Source organism: Bos mutus, chromosome 6, assembly GCF_027580195.1.
Source record: "Bos mutus isolate GX-2022 chromosome 6, NWIPB_WYAK_1.1, whole genome shotgun sequence".
Classification (NCBI taxonomy): Eukaryota; Metazoa; Chordata; class Mammalia; order Artiodactyla; family Bovidae; genus Bos; species Bos mutus.
The window spans coordinates 116,121,413-116,142,981 of record NC_091622.1 but is presented as its reverse complement, the minus strand read 5'-3'; the positions used below and the strand labels follow the sequence as shown (position 1 = coordinate 116,142,981).

The 21,569-nt window shown below is 63.4% G+C and overlaps 1 protein-coding gene across 4 annotated transcripts in view; it reads right to left on the bottom strand.

Moving 5' to 3' along the window:
• UVSSA (UV stimulated scaffold protein A) overlaps nucleotides 1-20,309 on the bottom strand; it is a 29,609-nt gene extending 9,300 nt beyond the window's left edge. Inside the window, exons 1-12 of one of the 4 annotated variants that reach the window (XM_070372842.1) lie at nucleotides 20,183-20,309; nucleotides 19,274-19,373; nucleotides 17,941-18,271; nucleotides 17,158-17,278; nucleotides 16,041-16,337; nucleotides 15,222-15,334; nucleotides 14,727-14,855; nucleotides 7,268-7,373; nucleotides 3,591-3,735; nucleotides 3,142-3,267; nucleotides 2,401-2,584; nucleotides 1,976-2,087 (exon numbers count right to left, since the gene is read on the bottom strand). In XM_070372842.1, the coding sequence (XP_070228943.1) occupies nucleotides 1,976-2,087; nucleotides 2,401-2,584; nucleotides 3,142-3,267; nucleotides 3,591-3,735; nucleotides 7,268-7,373; nucleotides 14,727-14,855; nucleotides 15,222-15,334; nucleotides 16,041-16,337; nucleotides 17,158-17,278; nucleotides 17,941-18,271; nucleotides 19,274-19,371 (1,762 nt within the window). In that variant the 5' untranslated portion in view covers nucleotides 19,372-19,373; nucleotides 20,183-20,309. The other 3 variants (XM_070372840.1, XM_070372841.1, XM_070372843.1) reach the window with 3 other exon arrangements.
• Between the last annotated feature and the right edge of the window lie 1,260 nt (nucleotides 20,310-21,569).

Genomic DNA, 21,569 nt, shown 5'->3' with positions numbered 1-21,569 from the left:
CCTGCCCCAGCTGCACTGGGGCCAGATCCGTGTGCCCGCTTGCCAGGACGGAAAGCGTTAACAGTCCAACCTGGCAGAAGAGCTCCCAACCCGCAGGCAGAGGCCTCAAGGTCCACTCGCCTCAACCTGCTTCTCTCCCGGGGGCGGGGGGGGGGTGGGGCTGCGTGGAGGTCCCTGAAATCCAGTGTCCATCCAGCACAGCCCCCGCCAGCGTCCAGACCTATGGGCCCTGGCCCCGGCTGGCAGAAGGGCGCCAGACACCCCAGACCCCGGCAGTGAGCAGCCCGAGCTGGCAGAGGGGCCGGCAGTGAGCAGGCCACGTCCAGTGGGGGGCAGCCAGGCGCCCAGATTCAGAGATGGCACGGCCTCCCCAAGTTGATTTCTAAAGTGAAGGGATACGGGGCTGCACAATCCAGATACAGGAACGATTAATCCAAGATTAAGGAAAACTGTCCAAACAGTTTATCTCCCAGTAATGAGAAGGCGTCACAGTTTAGGAACCCAGTGAATGGAGCGATTGTTTAAACACAACGGAAAAACATCGGCACCCAGTAGAGATGGAATGAGCATCTCAGGAAAATGAAGGAGCAATTTAAAAGCCTTTGAAGAAAATCAATAGGAGCCGGCAGCGGGCGTCCTGCGTGCTGACGGGCCCTGGAGCCCCGCACGCATTGTCACCGAGGTGAGCACCGGGGAAAAGAAAATTGCCCGCGTGCGAGGGAGGCGGGATCGATACTGCAGTTAGTAAAGAGATGCTATTTCACATCTGACTGGCCAGCACTGGCCGCGGCCTCGGCCCAGTACCTGTTGTTAACAAGTCACCGAGGGCTGCAGAACCTGATACTCTTCAGGGCTGACACAAAAAATAGGCACTTAATTTGCTCCTGAGTGCGGGCCACCAGGGGAGGCCGCGGCCCCTGGATGAGCGGGTCAGGCCCCTCCCTGCCACCCTCCAGGCCCAGGGCCCAGGGGCTGACCCTGCTGTGAGGCTGAAATCCAACACCGATCTCTCCTGACGAAGGACGGACCTGCTCAAGTGGCACGTGGCCCGGCTGGGACCTGCAGGCCGCCAGCACCGCCCCGAGGACACAGCCACCCTCTGCCTCGGGGGATTCTGGGCCTGAGCCCATGCCTTTGTCAATAGAGTGGGGTCTCCAGACCTCAGCCCAGGTTGACAAACCACGGGATTCTGACACAGGTCAGGCCCCCGCCCCACCCCGAGGGCACCCGGGGCTGCCCTGGCAGGGGGCCACTTCTGTGGGTCCCCACCCTGCTTGCGGCTCAGGGGCCTCTGGGAGCCAGGCAGCGGCCAGCCCACGCCAGGGAGCAGCACCGGCTCACGTGCAGCACGCGGTGAGCTCCGTGAGGGGCGCAGAACGGCGTCTTAGTAGCTCCAGTCCCTTGTCCATTTTGCATGAAACTGGCCTATGAGCCAGAAAACGGGGACCTCGAGGAGGTACCCCAGAAAGTGCGCCACGCTCAGCGGCCCGGCAGGACTGCCTGGGACCACGGGCAGGACCCTGGCCTTCTGCTCGCATGCCACGCGGTCCACACACGCTGTACACCACGCGCCCCACAGCCCGGGTGCACGGGCTGGCCAGGCAGCAGGCGGGCGAGCAGACAGGAGCTGGCAGCCCCAGGGCTCAGCCGTTTCCCTTCCTCACCTTGTTCCCTCACACGCTTAAACACAGGCTTAAAAACCCAGAACCCCAACAGATGATGACAAAGTGGTTTCCAGCCATGGGTGTACCCATGCCACCCATCAGGAGCCGTGTGAAAACGTGGCCAGGACGGAAGCTGAAGCTGAGGGTCCCGTCAGCGCCGAGGGCCGCACATCCTGGCTGCAGCTCCTGAGCTACGGTCACCGCTGTCCTGGAGGCGGCAGCTGACGCCCACAGGAGCTGCGGGCTGGCCTGGAGGCCGCTGGGTGCAAGGCGTCCTCACACCAGGCCCGCCCCTTGTCCCCCAGACCCACCTGGGCGCCCTGCTGGCCTCTGCAGCTGCTGCCTCTGCTCCCGGGCCCTGTCCTCCGCGTTGAGGGGCCGTCCCGCGTCATCTCTAGGGATGATCTTCCCGTGGAAAGGGCACTGTGTGGAGAACGGAGCAGTTCTGATGCAGACAGGCTGCCGGCCACCCCACTGACAACTCTGAGGAGGGCTGGCCCACACCCCCCCGCCCTCCCATACAAGCCACACAAGGCAGGGGCCCTCAGGTGCAGCGTGACGGAGCCAGGCAGGGAGGGCAGTCTGCGGTCAATCCGTCTCCTTGGACCCTGGGCCCAGCACAGAGCAGGCTCAGGACCACGCGGGCGGGGATGCAGGGACCGAGGTGGAGTGGCCCAGCCCTGTGCCCACCCAGGGGGTCCTGGAGCCAGCAGGCTGGAGCCCAGCCCAGCCCCACCTTCAGGCGGTCCTGACGCGCGCAGAGCTGGCCGTCGGGTCGTGGGGCGCGGCAGCGGTGCTGCACAGGCTCGAACTGCCCTGCGAAGGTGATGCGACGGCTCCGCAGGGCCTCGGAGACACTGGCGCTCTCCACCTCGGCGTCCACTTCGCAAGGCTTCCAGAAGCGGTGCTCCGAGTCACACCTGCACACAGACCCGCCTCTCAGCGCCCACAGTGAGGCTGGGCCTGCGAGTGCACCCAGGGCAAGCAGAGATACGAGCACAGCAGGGGTACACCAGGCACAGCCCAGCGGCCTGACACCCAGTGTGGCCTGGACTTGGGCGGGGCTCCTTGACGGGCGTTGACAAAACACAGACGTGCATCCCCGCCCCTCAGGTCTGCAGACAGAGTGCGGGCCAGTGCAGCAACGCGCAGCATGCAGGAAGCCCCTCGTAAAGCCCCGGGCCCGGCCCACAGGAGCCCAGGCAGAGGACAGGCGGAGGTGGTGACGCAGGCCCAGGGCAGAGCTGGGAGCGTGGGCTGGGCCAAGGGCCTCACACCTCGTGATGCTCCATCAGGGCGGTGACAGGGGAGGCCCCTCAAGGGGCCACAGGGAGGTTCAAGAAGCCCACGGGCCTCTGGGCAAGGCCGGACCACTGCCCAGCCCTGGGCCTTCAAGGGCCCACCGGCCTCAGTGGGCAGGCCGCTAAGAGCTGTGTCCACTGCGCGCAGCACGGCAGGGTGTGGTGCCCTCACTCACTTGAGAATCTTGCCGGCCATCAGCTCCTCCTGGCCCCAGTAGCACAGGTCCACCCCAAAGGGTACGACAGGCGCCCGGGCTTGCTCTGCCACCCGCCACGCGGCCTGCTCCGGTGCCAGCGGAGCCCTGGAGAGTGAGCAGGGCTCAGGGATGGGGAGCCCGGGCCGCCCTCGGCCACCTGCCTCTCCCGTCCCCCAGGTCCTGGGGACACCCCTGGGCCCTGACCCCCACCCCCTGCACCTCGGGCCTGGACCAGGGGAGCCAGCCTCACACCGCACTCCTCACACGGGGCTCGGGGTGCCCAAACATCTGTCCCTCTGGCCCCGGAGCCTCGGGCCTTTCCTTGGGGTGGACCTAGCCTGCACGCCAGTGGAGAGGACTCAGGGCGCCAGGTCCCCACCCCAGGACAAACGTGGTAGGCACCCGCCCTGGGGTGGCCTGGGCGTCACCTGGGGCTCGGGGGCGAGGCTGGGGGCCCGTGGGGCCGGGGCCACTGCTGCTGGGCGGCCGCAGAGGTGGGGTCGAAGGCCTCCATGTCACTCCCAGGCCTCTTCCTCGCCTGCGAGCCTGGGGCGGCCAGACCTTCCTCCAGCCCTGGAACACAAAGATGTCTGCTCTCCGTCGCCACTCGGTGATCCTGCACAGAGCCCTGGAGGGCGCCCCACCCCGGTGACGGCACAGCCCGTGAGCGCACCTGCCTGGCCGGCCCAGGCCCATGGCTGGCTACTCACTGCCAAGGCCGCCGGACACCGACCTCTGCGGGCCAGGTGCTCACGCCGAGTGCCCATGGCAGCGGGGGCCATGTCTCTGACACCCCTGGACCCCATTCACCAGACCCCCCTGCCAGCCGGTGCCTGGGCTCTCCCTGACCCCTGCCAGCCCTGCCCAGCTGCGCACGGGGCCAGCGTCCCGGGAGGCAGGGGGCGGAGCCATCAGGACCCAGAGGCACTCCACCCCGGGGGCCCTGCCCCCTCTCTTGAGCTTTCCTCCACACGGCAGGAAAGACAGTGAACAAAGCACCCAGGAGATGAGAACTGAAGAGATGCTGGAGACGCAGCAGAAGATGAAGAGGAGATCCGAGCAGCCTGGGGAGGACGGCCCCCGGCAGGGATGTGGGACGGGAGGCGGCCACACACACGTGTGGGCAGCTCTCAGCGCACGGAGGCATGACGTGTGTCCACATCCTCGTCACCTGACCCCAGGAGAGGAAATAACTGGAATGGGGAAAAGAGAATCCAGGCTTCCTGGAATCAGAGAAAGACCAAGGGGTTTCCTGAGGGCAAGAAGGAGACAGAGAAAGAACAGGCAAGTCACTCAGAAGAGCGGTTAGAAACATCAGAGGGGAAGAAAAAGGTCTAAACAGCTTTCCTCCCGAAGCTGTGACCACCCACGGGCACCACAAGCAGCTGAGTATGAGGTCTGAGGGGTGGTGTTCAAACTCAGACTTTCTCACCCAGCTCCACCAAGTGTCAAGTTCACGGCTTCTACAGCAGATACCATGGGCCTCCCATCCGAGAAATCCTTCCCAGGACACAGAAAACTGACAGGCCGGCCAAGTGGGCAGCTCCAGGGGCCACAGGGCCGCCGGAAGAGCAGAGCCACGAGGACACCGACACGCCCTGTGCCCGGCCTCCAGACGGCACCTCCGACCTTCCATCTATGTGCAGGGACTCACTCAGACAAGCGAGAGAGAAAATAGGAAGCGATGCAGCCTGGTGTCTGCACGCGGCCTCCCAGTGCACACAGAGCCTGGTGTCTGCACGCGGCCTCCATGCACACAGAGCCTGGTGTCTGCACACAGCCTCACACGCACCCATGAGCTGTCTGGTGCTTTTGCAGAAGCCTCATGATGCCACAAATCTGAAAATGTTTTCTCCAAGTCCCTCACGAGACTCGCCTGCCCTCCCTGCTCCAGACGCCCTCCAAGCTCGCACACAGACTGAGAGTGTGGGGTTCACCCCTGCTTCTTGAGTGCCCGTGGCTGAGAGTGGAGGACCGGGGCAGAGCCACTCATCAGCACGACAGGTCTGTGTGGGTCACCTGCGGCCCCCAGCTCTGAGCACACGCGGAAGGCAGGAGGGGACCAGGCTCTGTCACCAGCACACCCCAGGTGCAGGGACGAGGCCTTCCGGGCGCCCCACCCAGGACCTCGGCAACGCCGCACTCCCAGCCGGTGCAGACGCACGGCCACGCGCACGTGTGGGGAGGCGGGCCGGTAAGTGGCCGCAGTGGCGCTTACGAAGACGGATACAATCGCTGCCCAACGATCGATGTGAGAGTTCCTAAGAGTTACAAGAATGAAATATACTTTTCATTGATTTGTTGTTTTAAACCATTAAAAAGACGAGTAAGCGTGGTGAAGCAGGGTAAACAGTCAGGGCGCTGAAGACACTACCATCCTCACACCGCGGTAGGAAATCAATCTCCACGACGCACTTTCAAGTAAAAATCCAAAAAGCAGGTGAGTCCATGGCACTGGGAACGGCGCTGTTGGGGAGAACACCAACGGGGAGCCCAGCAGCCGCGGGCCCCACCTGGCGACCAGGGCGCCAGACCCAGGCCCGGACCTCGGCTCAAGTTCACTCCCGCGACGGCTCTTAAGAAAAACCACAAAAAACGCCTAAATCCCCTTTTTGTTTAAAGTGACCAAGCAGCACCTATTTGCGCGGTGGCAGGCTGGGCGGCGGGATCGATGGCAGGAAGTGGGAGGCGGGGGCGAGCGCGGGGCTGGGCTCAAGCCTGACACTATTGATCGTACCTAGTTCAGCTGGCCTCGTAATTAAAATGTAAATTTGAGAAAGAGATTACGTCCTGACAGAAATGGTAGGATTAAGGAGAAGATAAAAGCCCCTCAGTGAAAATTCAGAGAAAGAAATGAGAAAGAAACAGGCGCCAGCTCCCCAGCTGCGGGTTTGGACGAATCTACTGCAGAGTCATCGCCTTTAATTGAAAACCAGTGACGACGATCAGCTGGCATTATGAACTGGCGCCCAGCACTTCCTGCACTGCCCTGCAGCGCCAGGGTCCACGGTGCAGACCCGGCCCCGGACCCCTTGAGGAGCAAGGGGTCTCCCACCACCGCTGTCAGAGGCCCGTCCTGGGGCACAGCGGCCCCTCCTGCAGGGGGGGGCCTGCCTCCTCCCAGGCGCCCGGCCCACGAACCCCCAGGGAGCAGCTCGCCTACACTCTGCGCATGTGGCCATCGTGAGGACAAGCGGGGGCCGGCAGCACCCGGGGGGGGGTCACCTACGCTGGTGCCTGCAGACCGAGCACCCCCTCGAGGGAGGTGGCCGGGGCAGACCGAGGAGACAGGCCAGGCCCCTCAGGGCTCCAGCACCCACCCCTGCTGCCTCATGGGCGCGGGATGAGGCCTGGGGGTGGCGGACCCAGACCAGGCACCTGGAGGGGCACGGCAGAAGGCCAGGCCCCAGGAGCAGCCCAAGGTTCAGAGGAGACCTGCGCTGGGACGGTGTGGCCAGTGAGGTCAGCGTGACGGTGAGGCGGGGGCTAGAGGGCTGGGGTGGGCAGCGGCTGCACCCTTGGGTGCCCAGGAAGGGCCTCAAGGCAGCAGACAGGGGGCCTCGAACAGCGGGTGGGGGACACCCTGGTCACATCCACACTCCAACTGCCTGAGCACCTAACTCCTGAACAAACTCACTCTCACCTCACACACCAACTCAGACCTCAAGGTGACAACTCACTCACTCTCCACACAAGCCACATGTGGCAGGCTGCGCTCGCCCCTCTGGACACAAGGCGCCCCTGCGCACACGCGGCTCCTGGAGGCTTCTGGAAGAGAAACCCCCAGCAAAGGCAGGGGGCTGCAGCGCCTTCCCGAGGGGCCCTGGGGCTCCTGGACAGAGGCTGAGCCATGACCCCACCAACAGGACCAGGACTCAGGGAGGCCCACGCCAGCAGGCGCCTGGCCACATGAGGAGAATCACAATTTTCAATGAAAGTGGCTCCACAGGGGCAACCGGTGGGATGGCAGAGACCCCAGGACCAAGTGGCATGGACTGGGCACCCCTGAGGCGGGCCCCCCGCTCTGCGGGCCCAGGCTGGACCCAGGCCCGCCCTCAGGGGCCGTGTCCTGAGGGCCCCCTCCCGGGCCCATGCCGCTGCTCACCGCACTCAGGCCGCAGGTGCTCGGGGACACAGGCCTCGTAGCCCTCCTTCTCCGGGACCTCCACAAAGTCGTCCTCGTCTTCATCCTCGTCCCTGGGGGCTGCCGTCTGGGAAATACCCCAAGCTGTGAGTGACAGCCACAGGCAGAGCCCCGGCCCCGCCTCCGGGTTGGGGCTCAGCGCTGACCACGTGGCCACATACACGGTCGCCCCGTTCCCTAAACTGCAGCGGCCCACATGCGCCTCCGCCAGCTGGCCTGCTGAGGCCCACGGACGGGCACGCTGCAGCCCAGGGAGCCCCACGGGCCCGCGGTCCTGGCCCTCCACCCAGCTCCAGCCAGACCAGAAGCATCGCCCCCGGGCTCCAGACACTGCGGCTGTGATCATGGCACTTCCAGAACGTGTCGTCCTCGAGAGCGGCTTGTTAAAAGGCCACTGAAGAGAAAGCCTCCCCTGGACGGGGCAGCCCTCCCTACTGTTCTCTGAGCCTGGATCCCCCAAGCCCCCCCACCCCGAGTCCAGGGCCCCGACATCCACTCCCCCAGCCCCCTCCCTGGTGGCACCCAGCTGGGCTGGAGCGGCAGGGACCCTGAGCGTGGGGGGCTCACTGCAGGGGGCGGGCTCCTCCGGAAAACAGCTTGGAGGCGGCCTCGCACTCCCCCCACGCAACCTGAACCAGGGCTCAGCAGCCTACACGTCTCAAGGAGAGAGCCCCACCCCTCACATTCTCAACCCTTGCAGCCCCACGACAGGGCACGGGGCCCGTCCTTCCCAAGAGGGTCACCGTACTTATGTACCTGGGAGCTGGCTCACACGGCCAGCGCCGCCAGGAAACACCCAGAGTCTGAGGGGCCACAGCCCCAGGCCCAACTGCGGGAAACGTTCAGAGAGGAGATCGTGGCCGGGCTGATGCCCACTGGACTCTCACCCTCCCCTCCAGGGTCCATCCCAACAGCCAGGCCCTAGGGCACACGGCTGACTGGGGCAGACAGACGAGGGCCGGCCCGCCGACCCCAGGGCAGGCGGCTGGCCAGGCCACAGGCGCCCAGGACCCAAAGGCTGAGGAGCGGCTGGGAGGCCTAATCAGATGCAAATGCTCTCAGCTTGGGCGCGAGCCGCGACGCGCGTCTGGGAGGCACGGAGACATTAATCATTGGAAACTGTAATTTTTGTTATCAGTCTAACACTGATCAAAAGGGAAGCCTGTCTCCACCGCTGACCTGTGAAACGTCCCAATTATACTCTTTGGAAATGACAGGGGCACTTAACTCCAGAGCCGAGCAAATGACGACGATCAATCACGTTTGAATAACAATGAGCCGCGGACCTGAAAATTATTTTTGTATAGAATCTACCCAGGAATTTATGAAAGGTGGAGAGCAGCCCAAGGTTTTCGGGCATTACGGTCCCGGCTAGTGCCGTGCGTATCAAACACTAAACAGAATTTATGTGTTTTAATTTTCCAAAAGGTAGATGTGGACTGGGTGCTACAATGCATAACACACCGTGCCAGACTTTAAATATGGAGCTCATTTTCATAAAATATTATGCTTATTGCTCACACCCTTGAATTTCACCTGGGACTTTTATTAAATTTTCATTTCCTAAAAAACATTTGGCTGCTTAGCTATTAGGAAATATACTCTCTCTCCCCCCCAGGTAAAACTGTTTGTCTCTGTGACTAAGCCCGGGAGCCCTGGCTCCCGGGCTTAGACGCACGCTGACAAGGCCCGCAGGCCTCCAGGGCAGCCTCCTCAGGCCCCAGACCCTGGCGCACAGCTCTGCAGGGCAGTGCCAGCATCCTCCCGCAAGAACTGCTGCGGCCGTCACTGCCACCCGCACGTCCCAAACCCCTCGGAGGCCGGGTGAGCCTCAAACCAGGCCCCTGGGGAAGCAGGGGCTCCACTCGCAAGAAAGGTCTAGTTCTCTGGGCTGCGTGGGGCTCTGAGGTGCTGACTACCCTGAGGCCCTCCCACATCCAGCCCCGGGGGCAGCCCATCCCCGGAGACCAGCAGAAGGAAACCCCCCACCACCCAAGCCAGGCAGTCCTCTCCCAGCCTTGGAGGAGCACTTGGCTGGGGACACCCAGGCCCACGGAGAGTGTCCACCTGCACTTGAGGGGCCGGCCCAGGGCTCCCAGGCGCCACAGTGGCAACCTGCTTTCGAGGTTAAAGGTCACAGATCAGGTCAGAAGCTACACTGGGCATGGGTGGGAGGCAGCTGGGGGCACAGCAGGGGCACAGGGACCCCTCAGAGTCCTGGGGGACATCATGGCCTGCGGGCATCAGGTGGGCAGGCGGCCTGCACAGCAGGGTCAGACTCGCTGACGGTCCTCAAGAGCAGTTTGCTGGTAGTCAAGCTTCCCCGTTGTGAAGAGAGACCACCAGACGCGCTCGAGAAAGCAGCCCGCACTCGCCCAGGGGCCCAGAGGTGCACCCCCCCTGCCAGGTCCACTCCCGGGCCTGCCTGGCCCTGCGGCTGACGCCCAGGCCCCGGGACAGAGCCCGCAGGGCCCCAGGGAGGCAGAGGGCGCCCCGGGCCTCCCTCTCCTTCCACACAAGTCGATTCTCACCCAGTTAAAAGGATGTAGAAAAATGAGGCTCTGAGATCATAATTAAACAAGCAATAAACGTGCTGAAATATACAACGTAATCCGATTACGGAAGTGGGGTAGCGGGTTGCTAATTACTCGAGAAGGATGGGAAGGGCCACCTCCCAGACCTGCCTGCCCAAGGCCTGCCGCGACAGAGCTGGGCCATTAAACACATTCTGTGCGATCTAATTAACTCGGGGCCCCACTGCCATTACTTTTCACCCAAGAAATCACTTTTGTTCAGTTTTATGTGTGTATGTTTCCCTTTTAAAAAAAAAAATGATGTAAGGCCCCGTCAGACAAGTGAGCGCCAAGCTGCATCTGTCTCCTCAGCTTGATGGCAACGCACTTAAAACCCCATTCTATCTTATAAACCAAAAATTAACCGTGCTCAGCTGTGAGGGTCGTCATCACAGCTGCTATTTATATGCTAATGCCCTCCCTGGACCGCGTGCAAATTGCCCAGCCAGGCCAATATCTCACGTGCATCTCTGCTGCCTGGACGCACCTCGGCAGGCGTGGGCCTGCTGCGGGCGGGTGGGGACCATCTCAGGCCTCGAGTGGGCGCAGGGCGCTGCCACCTCCCTGCACGGAGGGGCCCGGAGCCGCCAGCCCCTCTCTCACTGGCTCCCGCCGCTCCAGCACTGAGGCCAGCCGGCCGGGGTGTGCGAGGCCGCCACTGCCCCGTCAGGCCCACCAACCATTTCCAGGCGGAGGAAACGGGTTCCTGAGTCTGTCCTGCGTCCAGACAGGCAGCCCCTCCTCCAGGGACCCCGCCTGGGGCCTGATGCAGGCTGGCTGGCCTCGCCTAGCCTGGCCTCTGGGCGATAACGCTTTCTCACCATGCACCCCGGCCTTAACAGAAGATCCATGCAACTCTCCCAGACTCAGCCTTCCCATCTGTAAAACAGGGTTAAGGATGGAATCGACCTCACAGGGCTGACTCTGGAATTAAGACCACCCGTGAAAGTATTCGGGAGAGAGCAGCCACCCTGGAGGGTGCTGGGGAGCTGGGCTGTAGGGCAGGGAGGGCCCAGGGCCTGTGGGGGCGGGGAGCTGCCCCCACAGCAGCCAACGTGCTCCCAGTCCTCACAAGAGCACAGGCAGCCCCTGCCCCAGCTGCTGCCCCGCAGAGCGGCCTTTAGCGCATGAGTGATGGAGGGAGCAGTCGCCAGAAAGGTTCACTGGCCCAGCCGGGCACAAGCCCCTCACGGCAGCTGATTCAGCTCCCTGCCTCCCTGGGGCCACGGCACGGTCAGCGCTTCACCCCCAGGCTCTCTGCTCAGGAAGCCGGCACGGGGCTCCTGAAGCACCGAGTGCCATCCAGCCCAGCACAGCCGCGAGAGCCCAGCACACCCGGCCACGAACAGGAGAAAAACGTCACCCAGAGTCACGCGGGATCTGCGCCCTTGCAACGAGTGGGAGCGCGCAGGGGTTAAACCCAAGGCTGCTGGCAGAGCGGCAACGGGAGAAGGGGAACATTGTGGGGGTGCTCCAGCGGCTGCGGTGAGGAGCCCGGGGCCGAGAAAACACCTGCTCTGCACTCAGCCTGCACAGACTGATGCAGAGAATCATTATTTTCTGTCTTACTGGTGGGGGGAAATTAATATTTTGTGAATCACACAATACAAAGTAAGTGGTCATCATAGCTACACAATTAAACAACAGGCAATTTAAAAGTTTCCCAAGGATTTTTATCAGCGTAACAGATGTAGCAGCCACGGATTATCAGGCCTGTCCTCCAGCAACAAGACTGGAAACTAAATCTACCAAACGACGCTCCACATCGACCTGGCTAAGACCGGTCTCTGCCTGCTTCCACACGGCGCTGGGACGGACACTCCATAGAACAAAAAACTACATAAAACCAAAGTCACACACGTTCAAGCTGGCTTAAACACTCCAAAGACAGAATGCCTACATCAAAGGAACAGAACACAGCAACACAGACTCAAGTGGGAAGCCTGACCAGAGACCCCAGCCAGGTGGCCGGGGAGATGCGCCCTACACGCGGCGCCACGCGGCGGGAGCAACAGGACCTCAGACCCGCCAGTCTCCCAAGGTGTTAAAGTCCAAGTACTGAACCGCAGGCTCCAGGCTCAGCCTGCTAGTGGAGACACCAGGCAGAGACTGAAGCTGCAGACATTTCATGAGAAAACGACTAGGCAAAGACACGGGTCTGGGCGCTCACCGCGGGCACGCAGAGCTGCGCAGACACTGCCTCGGGGCTGTTCTGGGAGGCGGGCTGCCCGAGCAGGCGCTGCCACTCAGCCACACGCCCAGTCACTCCATCCAAAGGCCCGAGGCCCAGAGAACCGACGCGCACGTGCTCAAAGGCTTCAAGCCTCTAGGTCGGCTCTTAGAGGAGAATTCAGGGCCGCCCCGCTTCCTCCTGCTGAAGCCACCACGCGGACCCCACGCCCCCTGACCCGACTGGACCACCCCAAACACCCCTACGTCCTCAGCCTCCTCTCTGCAGAGGGCCCCCTCTGACCTGACCACGTGCCTCCCAGGCCTTGAGGCTGGCCGGCTGCGGTGAGTGACCTGCTGACGCTCAAGCTGGATCGGGCCCCAGCCGTGAAGGGGTGCACGGTGCTGACCCCCAACCCCCACAGCTCTGCTGAGGCTCAGAAACAGGGACGCACACACAGGACCCACCGCTCTCCTGTGCCCAGAAAGCACCCTCTCTCACTGTGAAACAAGCATCGAGGTCACAACTGCCAGAATTAACTGACTTCTCATTGAGGTGTGTGCTCAGCAAAGCCCTGTAGAAAGCAGGCCTTGGGAGCAGCCCATGACCAGGTCCACCCGCCCATGCGCCCGCCGCAGGAGAAGGGCGAGAGCGCCCCCTGCCGGCCCCCGAGGGCCGCGCAGCGCAGGGGGCGGGGAGCGGAGGGTGGCCTGAGCTCAGAGGCCCTCTCGAGCCGCGCCTCGGCCCACGGGCAAGGTCGAGGGTGCGCCAAGCTCAGGGCGCTGGCCGCTCTCCATTCTAAGTCCGGGGGCCTAAACCTGACCTCGTCCTCAACAAAGAACGGCACCTGCCCACCCCGGGCCCCTCGAAAAATGGGAGGGGGCAGGACCCGTCACCCCACACCCACTGTGTCTCTTCCAGGTGGCAGAGCTCGACCTAGCGCTGTCCGGCTCTCTGCTCCCCAAGCACTTAGGGAGCCCTGCTGCCTGTTTTCACACCAGTTCTGACCAGAACTTATGGGTTCTAATCACTAACGCGGTCAGCTGCGGATCCCCCCTCCACACACACCCCCCCCCACACCCCCACCCCCCTCCAGCTTATGGGTTCTAATCACTAACGTGGTCAGCTGTGGATCCTCTCCCCCAACACACACACACACACCCTCCAGCTGCGGATCTCCCCCCCCCCCACACACACACCCTCACACCCACACACCCACACACACCCTCCAGCTTATGGGTTCTAATCACTAACGCGGTCAACTGCAAATCCCCAACACACACACACACACACACACACACACACACACACCCCCCTCCAGCTTATGGGTTCTAATCACTAACGCGGTCAGCTGCGGATCCTCCCCAACACACACACACACACACACACACACACACACACACACACACACACACACACACACACACACACACCCTCCAGCTTATGGGTTCTAATCACTAACGCGGTCAGCTGCGGATCCTCCCCAACACACACACACACACACACACACACACACACACACACACACACACACACACACACACACCCACCCTCCAGCTTATGGGTTCTAATCACTAACGCGGTCAGCTGGGATCCTCCCAACACACACACACACACACACACACACACCCCCCAGCTTATGGGTTCTAATCACTAACGCGCCAGCAGCTGCGGATCCTCCCAACACACACACACACACACACACACACACACACACACACACACCCTCCAGCTTATGGGTTCTAATCACTAACGCGGTCAGCTGCGGATCCTCCCCAACACACACACACACACACACACACACACACACACACACACCCCCTCCAGCTTATGGGTTCTAATCACTAACGCGGTCAGCTGCGGATCCTCCCCAACACACACACACACACACACACACACACACCCCCTCCAGCTTATGGGTTCTAATCACTAACGCGGTCAGCTGCGGATCCTCCCCACACACACACACACACACACACACACACACACACACCCCCTCCAGCTTATGGGTTCTAATCACTAACACGGTCAACTGCAAATCCCCCCCAACACACAGACACACACACCCCCCCACCCCAGCTTACGGGTTCTAATCACTAACGCGGTCAGCTGCAGATCCTCTCCCTCAACATACACACACACACACACACACACTCTCCAGCTGTGGGACACGAATGCACACACCCTCCAGCCGTGGACCCCCCCAACCCTGCGCACATCCCCTGCAGCTGGGTCCCCCCGCCCTGCACACACGCCCGCCAGCCACGGCTGTGCCCCTGCCCACGCACACTCCCCAGGTGCCCCACCCCTTCCCCTAGAACATCCTTGGAGGACCCAGGTTCCTCTCTCTGTCAGTACCTTCCTAACCTGAAACTCCAGGCCCTGGCAGGCCACCAAGCCTGTAGGATGGGCCCCTTGGGCACTGCGGGAGCCGCCTCCCCTGCTCCCCTCTGGGCCCCTCACTAGAGCCCCAGCTCTCCATCCAGGGCCCCTGTCCGCCTCCACAGCCTCCTGCCCAAACCCTGGCCCAGCCCAGCCGCCTGTGGGCAGGGCCTGGCCACGGTCTCTGGTGCTCAGATGAGTCCGCTCCTGGCAAGGAGACACCAGGACCCGCGGGGCTGAGCTCGGACTGGGGGATGTGCCCTGGCTACCCTCACAGCCAGCTAGGGGCACTCACCTCCCCACTGCGGCCCTCCTCTGGCACGATGTCCAGCTCCCGGGACCTCTTCAAGGCGGCTTCCAGCTCAGCCTTCAGGTGGATGGCGCCCTCCAAGTGCCCACCATATGTCCCCGCACGGGTGAACAGCTGCAAGAACAGGGCAGCACCTCCTAGGCCGGGCACTCGCTCTCCCCCAGGGCCAGCCCTGCACCCTCTGTAGGCACACGCAGCCCATCTGGACCCAGGGCCTGTCCTGACCAAGGAGCACGCCCAGGCCAGGGGTCTGCCCTGACCCAGGAGCCCACTGGGACCCAGGAGCCCGCCGGGACCCAGGAGCCCGCTCTGATCCAGGAGCACGCCCAGCCCCAGAAGAACACCCAGACCCAAGAGCCCACCCAGACCCAGGGGCCCGCCCTGACCCTGGGGCCCACCATGACCCAGGAGCCCGCCCAGGCCCGCCCTGACCCTGGGGCTCACCCTGACCCTGGGGCCCGCCCTGACTCAGGGCCATACCTGGACCCAGGAGCACGCAGCTGGCAGGAGCTTGTTCTGGATAAGCCTGAGTGCATCCCGGGCGGCACGGATGACGGCCGAGTTGTCCTCATTCTCACGCACCCTCAAGCTGTCTGCGGCAAATGCACAGTCAGCTTAGGGACCACCACCCAGGCAGGTCACTGGGTGTCCCAGACTGGACCACCCACCAACCACTCATCATCTGGCACCCAAATCTGCCTGCCCAGGAGACTGTCTCGTGGCTTTTGCCATAGTGGATTTAGCCTAATCCCAACGCCCCTCTCCAGGCCATGAAGTCAGGGGACCCCTCCCACGCCCACACTGCCCTCAGGATGGAGGCCCCACCCGCCCCTCAGCCCAGGGTCCTCCCTGTGAGCTCTGCCACCCCAGCAAGCCTCAGCTGGTACCCCCTCCAGCGTGACCCGTGTCCAGGCCTTGGCACTCCCTTGCAGGGTGGGAGGTCTCGCTGTGGCTGCAGAGGGTGGGTGACCTCCAGCCTCACCCCACCTCTGAGGGGCCTGGGCCACGTGGGGTGGGACGGTCAGTGCCCCTCACCCACGGGGGCCGGGAGGCAGGAGCCCCATGGTGCCAGTGTGGTCACGGCCCACGTTGTCACAAATGCGGCCAAAAAACTGTTCCTTTTGATTCCTCCTCCCAGCGGCCTCTGGCCCACAGAGCGCCCTGCACGTCAGAGGGCCGGCGCCCTGCGCCCCACACGCCAGAGTGCCTTCCCGTGCTCACCTCACAGCCCAGAGGCCCGAGCAGCAGAAGTGTCCCGGGGCCTGTGGCCGAGGTGGCCTGGCGTGGGGGCAGCCCTACCTGAGGACAGCTCCACGTCCAGCGTGTACTGCCGGGAGCCAAGCCCGTGGCGCCGCACGAACCCGTCTGGGTCGCTGTCCTCGTCCTCCGAGGGCGGCCCTCCCGCGTCCACGGCTCCCGGGCGGTGTGCGCAGGCGGCCAGGCTTTTGCTGCAGCAGGGCTGCTCCTCGTCCCTGTCGCCCTTCTCGGGCACGGGGCACCAGGCGGCCCCGGGGGCCAGGTCGAGGTCGAAGGGCAGCAGCAGTCGGAAGCAACTCTCCAGCTCCGTGAGGCAGCCCCGGATCTCCGTGGACATCTCTGTGAGGACAGACTTGGCTCGCTGGGCCCCCGTGGGAGTGGTGTCCAGGAGAGGACACAGGACACCCCGCCCCCTCCTCCACAGGCAGGCGGGCGCTCTGCTCCGGACACTACGCTGGGACGTTCTGGGCGACACCCTCAACCGTGCCCAGTGAGAGCTTCCCTGGACGGCACTCCTGCCGCTCCCTGCTGAGCTCAGCTCCGCCCCAGCAGCCCATTCTGGCCGTGGCTGCCCGCGGGATCTCCCAGCCCTGTGGCCTTCCTGAGGCCAGGCTTCTGGAAGGGCCTTCGACCAGCCGCCCTTCAAGCTGCTCCCACTCTGGGTGCCCCCCACAGGGAGGGCTGGCACAGGCATCTGGGGAGCAGACTGGCAAGACTGCCGTTGGTGGATGTTGGGGTCAGATGGACGGTGACGCTCAGGCCACCGTGGGACGTGTGTTTGCCATGTGGCCGCCGGGGCCGCAGGAGAGGGTGGGTGGCTTGCAGGGGGCCTCTGCTGCTCTCAACTTGAACCAGCTCTGTCCACCTTGTCTACCCACCTGCCCCAAAACCCCCAGCAAGCCTCAGCCAGCACCTCCTCCAGCGCTACCCCTAGGCCCACGGCCCGGGCAGCTCTTTGCAGGGTGCCAGGTCCCTGGGGATCTAGGTCTTCCTGTGGCTACAGGGCTGGATGACCCAGCCTCCTCCTCACCCCCCGCCCCCACCAAACTCCCAGAGCAGGCCCTGCAACGGGGGTGCACTGCTGGGCAGGACCTGAGCTCTGCCTGGGAAGGAGCAGCAGGCTGGGTGGGGGGTGGTATCCCCATTCCCCACAGCTCACCTTCCATCTCCCTCGCTGCCCACTCGGACCTTTCCTTGTAGATTCTGTCCAAGCGCTTCTGTCTCTCTTCTGCTCGCTTTCTTTCTGCCAGAGTGCGAGCGTCCACGTCTTGGAAGTCTACCTGAGAAGTTTAGGTAAAGGTCAGGCCCAGCTACGAAGAATCCAACGAAAACCTGAGCTGCAACTAGGCCTAACAGCAGACGCAGCAGCACAGCTATGCTCAGGAGCCTAACGGCAGACATGCAGCACAGCTGTGCTCAGGAGCTACAGGCCAAAGCACCGTGGCTTCAGGTTCATGCGTGCTGCTTTAACACACGAGACAGCACACTCAACGGTAACACTAAACCCCCAGGTGAACACAGCCATTGGCGTCTCCTAGTAAAGTCAGGTAAAAAGACTTCTAGTCACACACGTACTCCAGTGGCAAGGGAGGCTGCTGGGCAGACCCAGGGGCCTGAGAACAACGCTCGAGGGGACCCCAGGGGGCAGTGGGAAGGGCAGCAGCCACAGGCCTGGAGTGGGGGTGGGGGGGAGTACCGGTCCTAGCAGGTGTCGCCCACCCAGACTGGCTGGGCCCAGGCGCAGAGCCCGGCAGAGAAAAGGGCAGTGTTGAGCAAGTGACTCTCACGCTCCTTTTCATCTTGTGGAAACCAGGGCTAAAAGCTCAGCCCCACCTACACGCGGGGATGAGCTGAGGCTCTTCCCTCACAGCTGCTCCTCCAGCTCCAAACCACCCCCTGCCCAGACTGCACGGGCAGGCAGTGCAGTGCAGGGCCTGCCCACCTGTTTGCTGTGCTTTAGGAAGTGGAAGCCAAGGGCCAGCTTCTTATAGGCTGCGCCGTACTTCTCATTCCAACCACGGATGGCCTGGGTGGCCGCCTGCCTCAGCCTCTGTGCCACCTCCCTGGGGGGCGGCAGGGGCCGCTCGTGGTCGGTGCCCAGCGTGAGCTCCAGGAACTCCTGGAAGTTGGAAACAACCAGCGTCCTGAACTGGTGAGACCTGGCGAAGAGCTGGTCCAGGACCTGGAAGGCGGACAGGCGGATCTCTGCGTGCTCCTGGCTCAGCTGTGCCATCAGCAGGTGGTAGGCGTGGCCAAGCTGCTCTTCTGAAGACCTGGAGACACAGCCGCAGTGGCAGGGACGCAGGCATTTCCAGAGCCATTTGCCCTTCCCCCAGGGCAGACAAGCACTGCCCTTGTGCCAAACCTGGCCCCTGCCTGTTGCTGGATAGCCCACAGGGAGAGGTTTTAACTACTTTCATGAAGACAAACACAAAAACAACATTTCCTGAGACGAGAAAACGCTGTGAAGGTCAGTGTCAGTGCGCACGATTTCACTGGGACCCAGCCAGGCGCTTTCACTCATTCGGCCGGCTGACCGCCCATCCACAGCTGAGTGCCTGGGAGCCTGAAGGACTCTTGGCCCGCCCAGCTAGCAGCAGTGCAAAGACCCCACCCCAAGGGGAGACCACCCCCCAGCCCCCCGGAAAGCTCTGTGGCCTTCTGGGAGCTACCCCAGGAGGCATGCAGACCGCAACCCCTCTTTTGTTCCTCTTCCCAGCTATCCTCACCCTCCCCACCCCGCATGCCCTGCTCTTTGGGGGGGTTTTCAGGGAATGCAACAAAACCTGACCTGAGGCACCGTTTTTAACCAAAACGTAAATTCTTATCACTTAAACGATCACCTAAGTTCCGTTCTGTAAACCATGTGACAAGGATAACCAACAAATTTCCTTGCTTCTGTGGCTAGCACCTGAGAGGCTCTTGGATAAGAGTGATGTCCACAGACAGACAGGACCCACCCCCAACAGAAGAGTGCACCTGTGTGACCTCTAACCTTCCTCCCACACATGTTCCAACACTAAGTAACCCTTAAGTCACGCACGTGCGCTCAAGGACAGGCACCCACACAGAGAGCTGAAGAGACCTGTTCTTCCTAAGGCTGCACACCCCTGCCTGGAACTGCTGCCCCAGAACAGGGCCAAGCACTCCCGGGGAGATGTCCTGAGGGGGCTCCTCTGCTGGTTCTTCCCCAGCAGAGAAGCTGACCCCAGGGTAGCCCCACACTTTCCTAGGGTTGGCACAGACTTGCTGAGACATTGAACCTTAAGACATACTTGCAAATTTTCTTCAGTTGCTTCATTTTCTCGGGGTTCAATTGGGGCTCTCCTGAAGTTGTGAGCTCTTCGACCAACTCTGAAAGCTTCTGATCCATATCTAGAAACAGGAAACGCAGAGACGCTGAACGACCACCTAGCATCTCACAGCTCTGGGTTTTATCAGACGTCGCTGCGTTCCACTGTGTCAGGCACAGAGTGTTGGCACAACGCTGACGAGTCCTTGCGACCTGGCCTCTGTGACATGACCCCCGATGCCGAAACTTAACAAGTCAAGGTGAGATTCCGGGCCGGTTCAACAAGACATTTTTGATGGTAATTAGGAAAAGGGCAACAACAGGTGCTCTGGAGGTCTACAATCTGAGCCCACCAGCGAGAGCCACGGAGCACGCAGTCACGCTCGGCGGGAAGGCAAAGACCAGAACGGCCTGAATTACACTCAAGCTAGCTTTCCCGCAGGACGGCAGGCGCACCTCTCCCCTCGCCAGCTCGACCATCCCTCCGAAAGCCACAGGGTGGCCTCTAGACCCGCAGGGCGAATTGCTGCAACTCGACCTGCTCGCGGGCAGCCGCCAGAAGCGGGTATGGAGGAGGCCGGGGCGCCGCGCCGCACGGGGAGGGCCGGAGTTGGGGGAAGCGAGGACGCCCGGCGGTCCGCCGTGTCTCCCACCAACAGTAACGTCCGCCGTCGCTGATGCTCGGCCGCCGGGGCGCGGCCGCCCCGACCTCCGGGACAGAGCCCCAGCTCCCCGCCGCCCTCGGGCCAGTCACGGCCGACGAGTCCCAGTCCTAAAGCCCGGGGCGCGGCTGGACCGAAGAGAGCGGCGTCCAGGGAAGGGCGCGGCGGGGGCATCACGGGGCGGGGGACGAAGGAGGCGCCCCCGAGAGAAGGCTCCCAGCCCCACCTACCGCGCTCCCTGCCGCTCGCCTCAGCCCACCCTTCCGGCGAAGGGCCCGCCCTCCGTCACGTGCCCCACATCGCAACAGTCATTGGCCCGCCCTAGCCCGTGCGGCGCGGGGGCGAAGGTCGGAGCAGCCAAAGCCCCGTCTGACCCGCTTGGCCGCCGCTCTCTGGTTAGCCCGCCCCTTCCGGCTCAGCCCCCGCCCTCTCCTGTCACGTGACGCCCAAGCGCGGCGAGCAGTGGCCCGCCTGGACCCCGAGGCGTGGACGCGGGGTCAGGGCGAGACCTGCGCGGTGACGCAGACGCGCTCCCGGCCGAAGGCGGGGGGAGGGGGTGGGGGAGTCTGACGGCGAGCGAGAAAAAAGGAGGCGGGCGGGCGCGGCAAGGCCTTAAAGGGGCCGCGTGAGCGTGGGCTCTGCCGGCCCGACTAGCGGTGCGCGCTCGGCTTTTCGGCGTCAGCGCCGGAAGCGTGGCGGCTCCCCGGCTCCGGGCCGCCCGGTGGGTGCTGCCCAGAGGGCTCCCCGGGCCGGGGCTTGGGCGGACGCCCCAGCCGTCCCCGAGGGGTGGTGCCCCCGCTGGCAGCGCCCTCCCCGGTCCGTGGGCAGCGCGGGGAGCCCGGCCCGGGGGACCCTCCCCGGAAGACCCGCCCTGGCTCGTCTGCCAGCCGCTCGCTGGCCGCACGTCCCAGGGGCGGGACCGGCGCGGGGCTGGGCGTTGGTCCTCCCGAGGCAGCGGCAGGGACGCCCCCAGGCCTGGCGGCCCTGGCGTGCTCGGACGCCCGCCGTAGCCGGGCCCTCGGGAGGCTCCCCGGGCCCACGGCGCCCGCACGGACCGGCGAGCGGCAGCTGTCCGGCACACCGCGCCTCCGCGGGCGGCGGTGCCCGACGCGCCGGGCTCCCGTCTCGGGACGGAGAACAGGACGCCGATTGGACCGTGTGGTACCGCTGACACAGAACGCCCAGAAGAGGGGGACCCCGAGCGGAGGGAGGGGCGGGGGACCCGGGATCGGGGGTGGTGGTTGCCCAGCCTCGTCTGTGTTGAAATGTTGAGTTGTATCTTTGGAAAGGGTGGCTCTTGTGGTATGTGAATTACACCTTAATAAATAGCTATTAAGAAAGGGTGGCGGGAAGGAACGAAAAAGGAGACAAAACAAATTAAAAAGCGAAAGAAGAAATGACCGCCGGCCTCCCCGCGCAGGCCCCCGCCTCTGGTCTCCCTTCTGTGGCTACAGAGTGTTTCCCGTGCGAAGGGGACCCCCTCTATCCAGCTCCCCTTCCCGGACTCCCCTCCACGGCTCTCGCCACCCAGCTCCTGGAGACCTGTCTCTGCCCCACCACCCACTCGTCTCAGCTGATGGAGGGTCCTCTGTCCTTCCACGCTCTCGGGCCAATGAC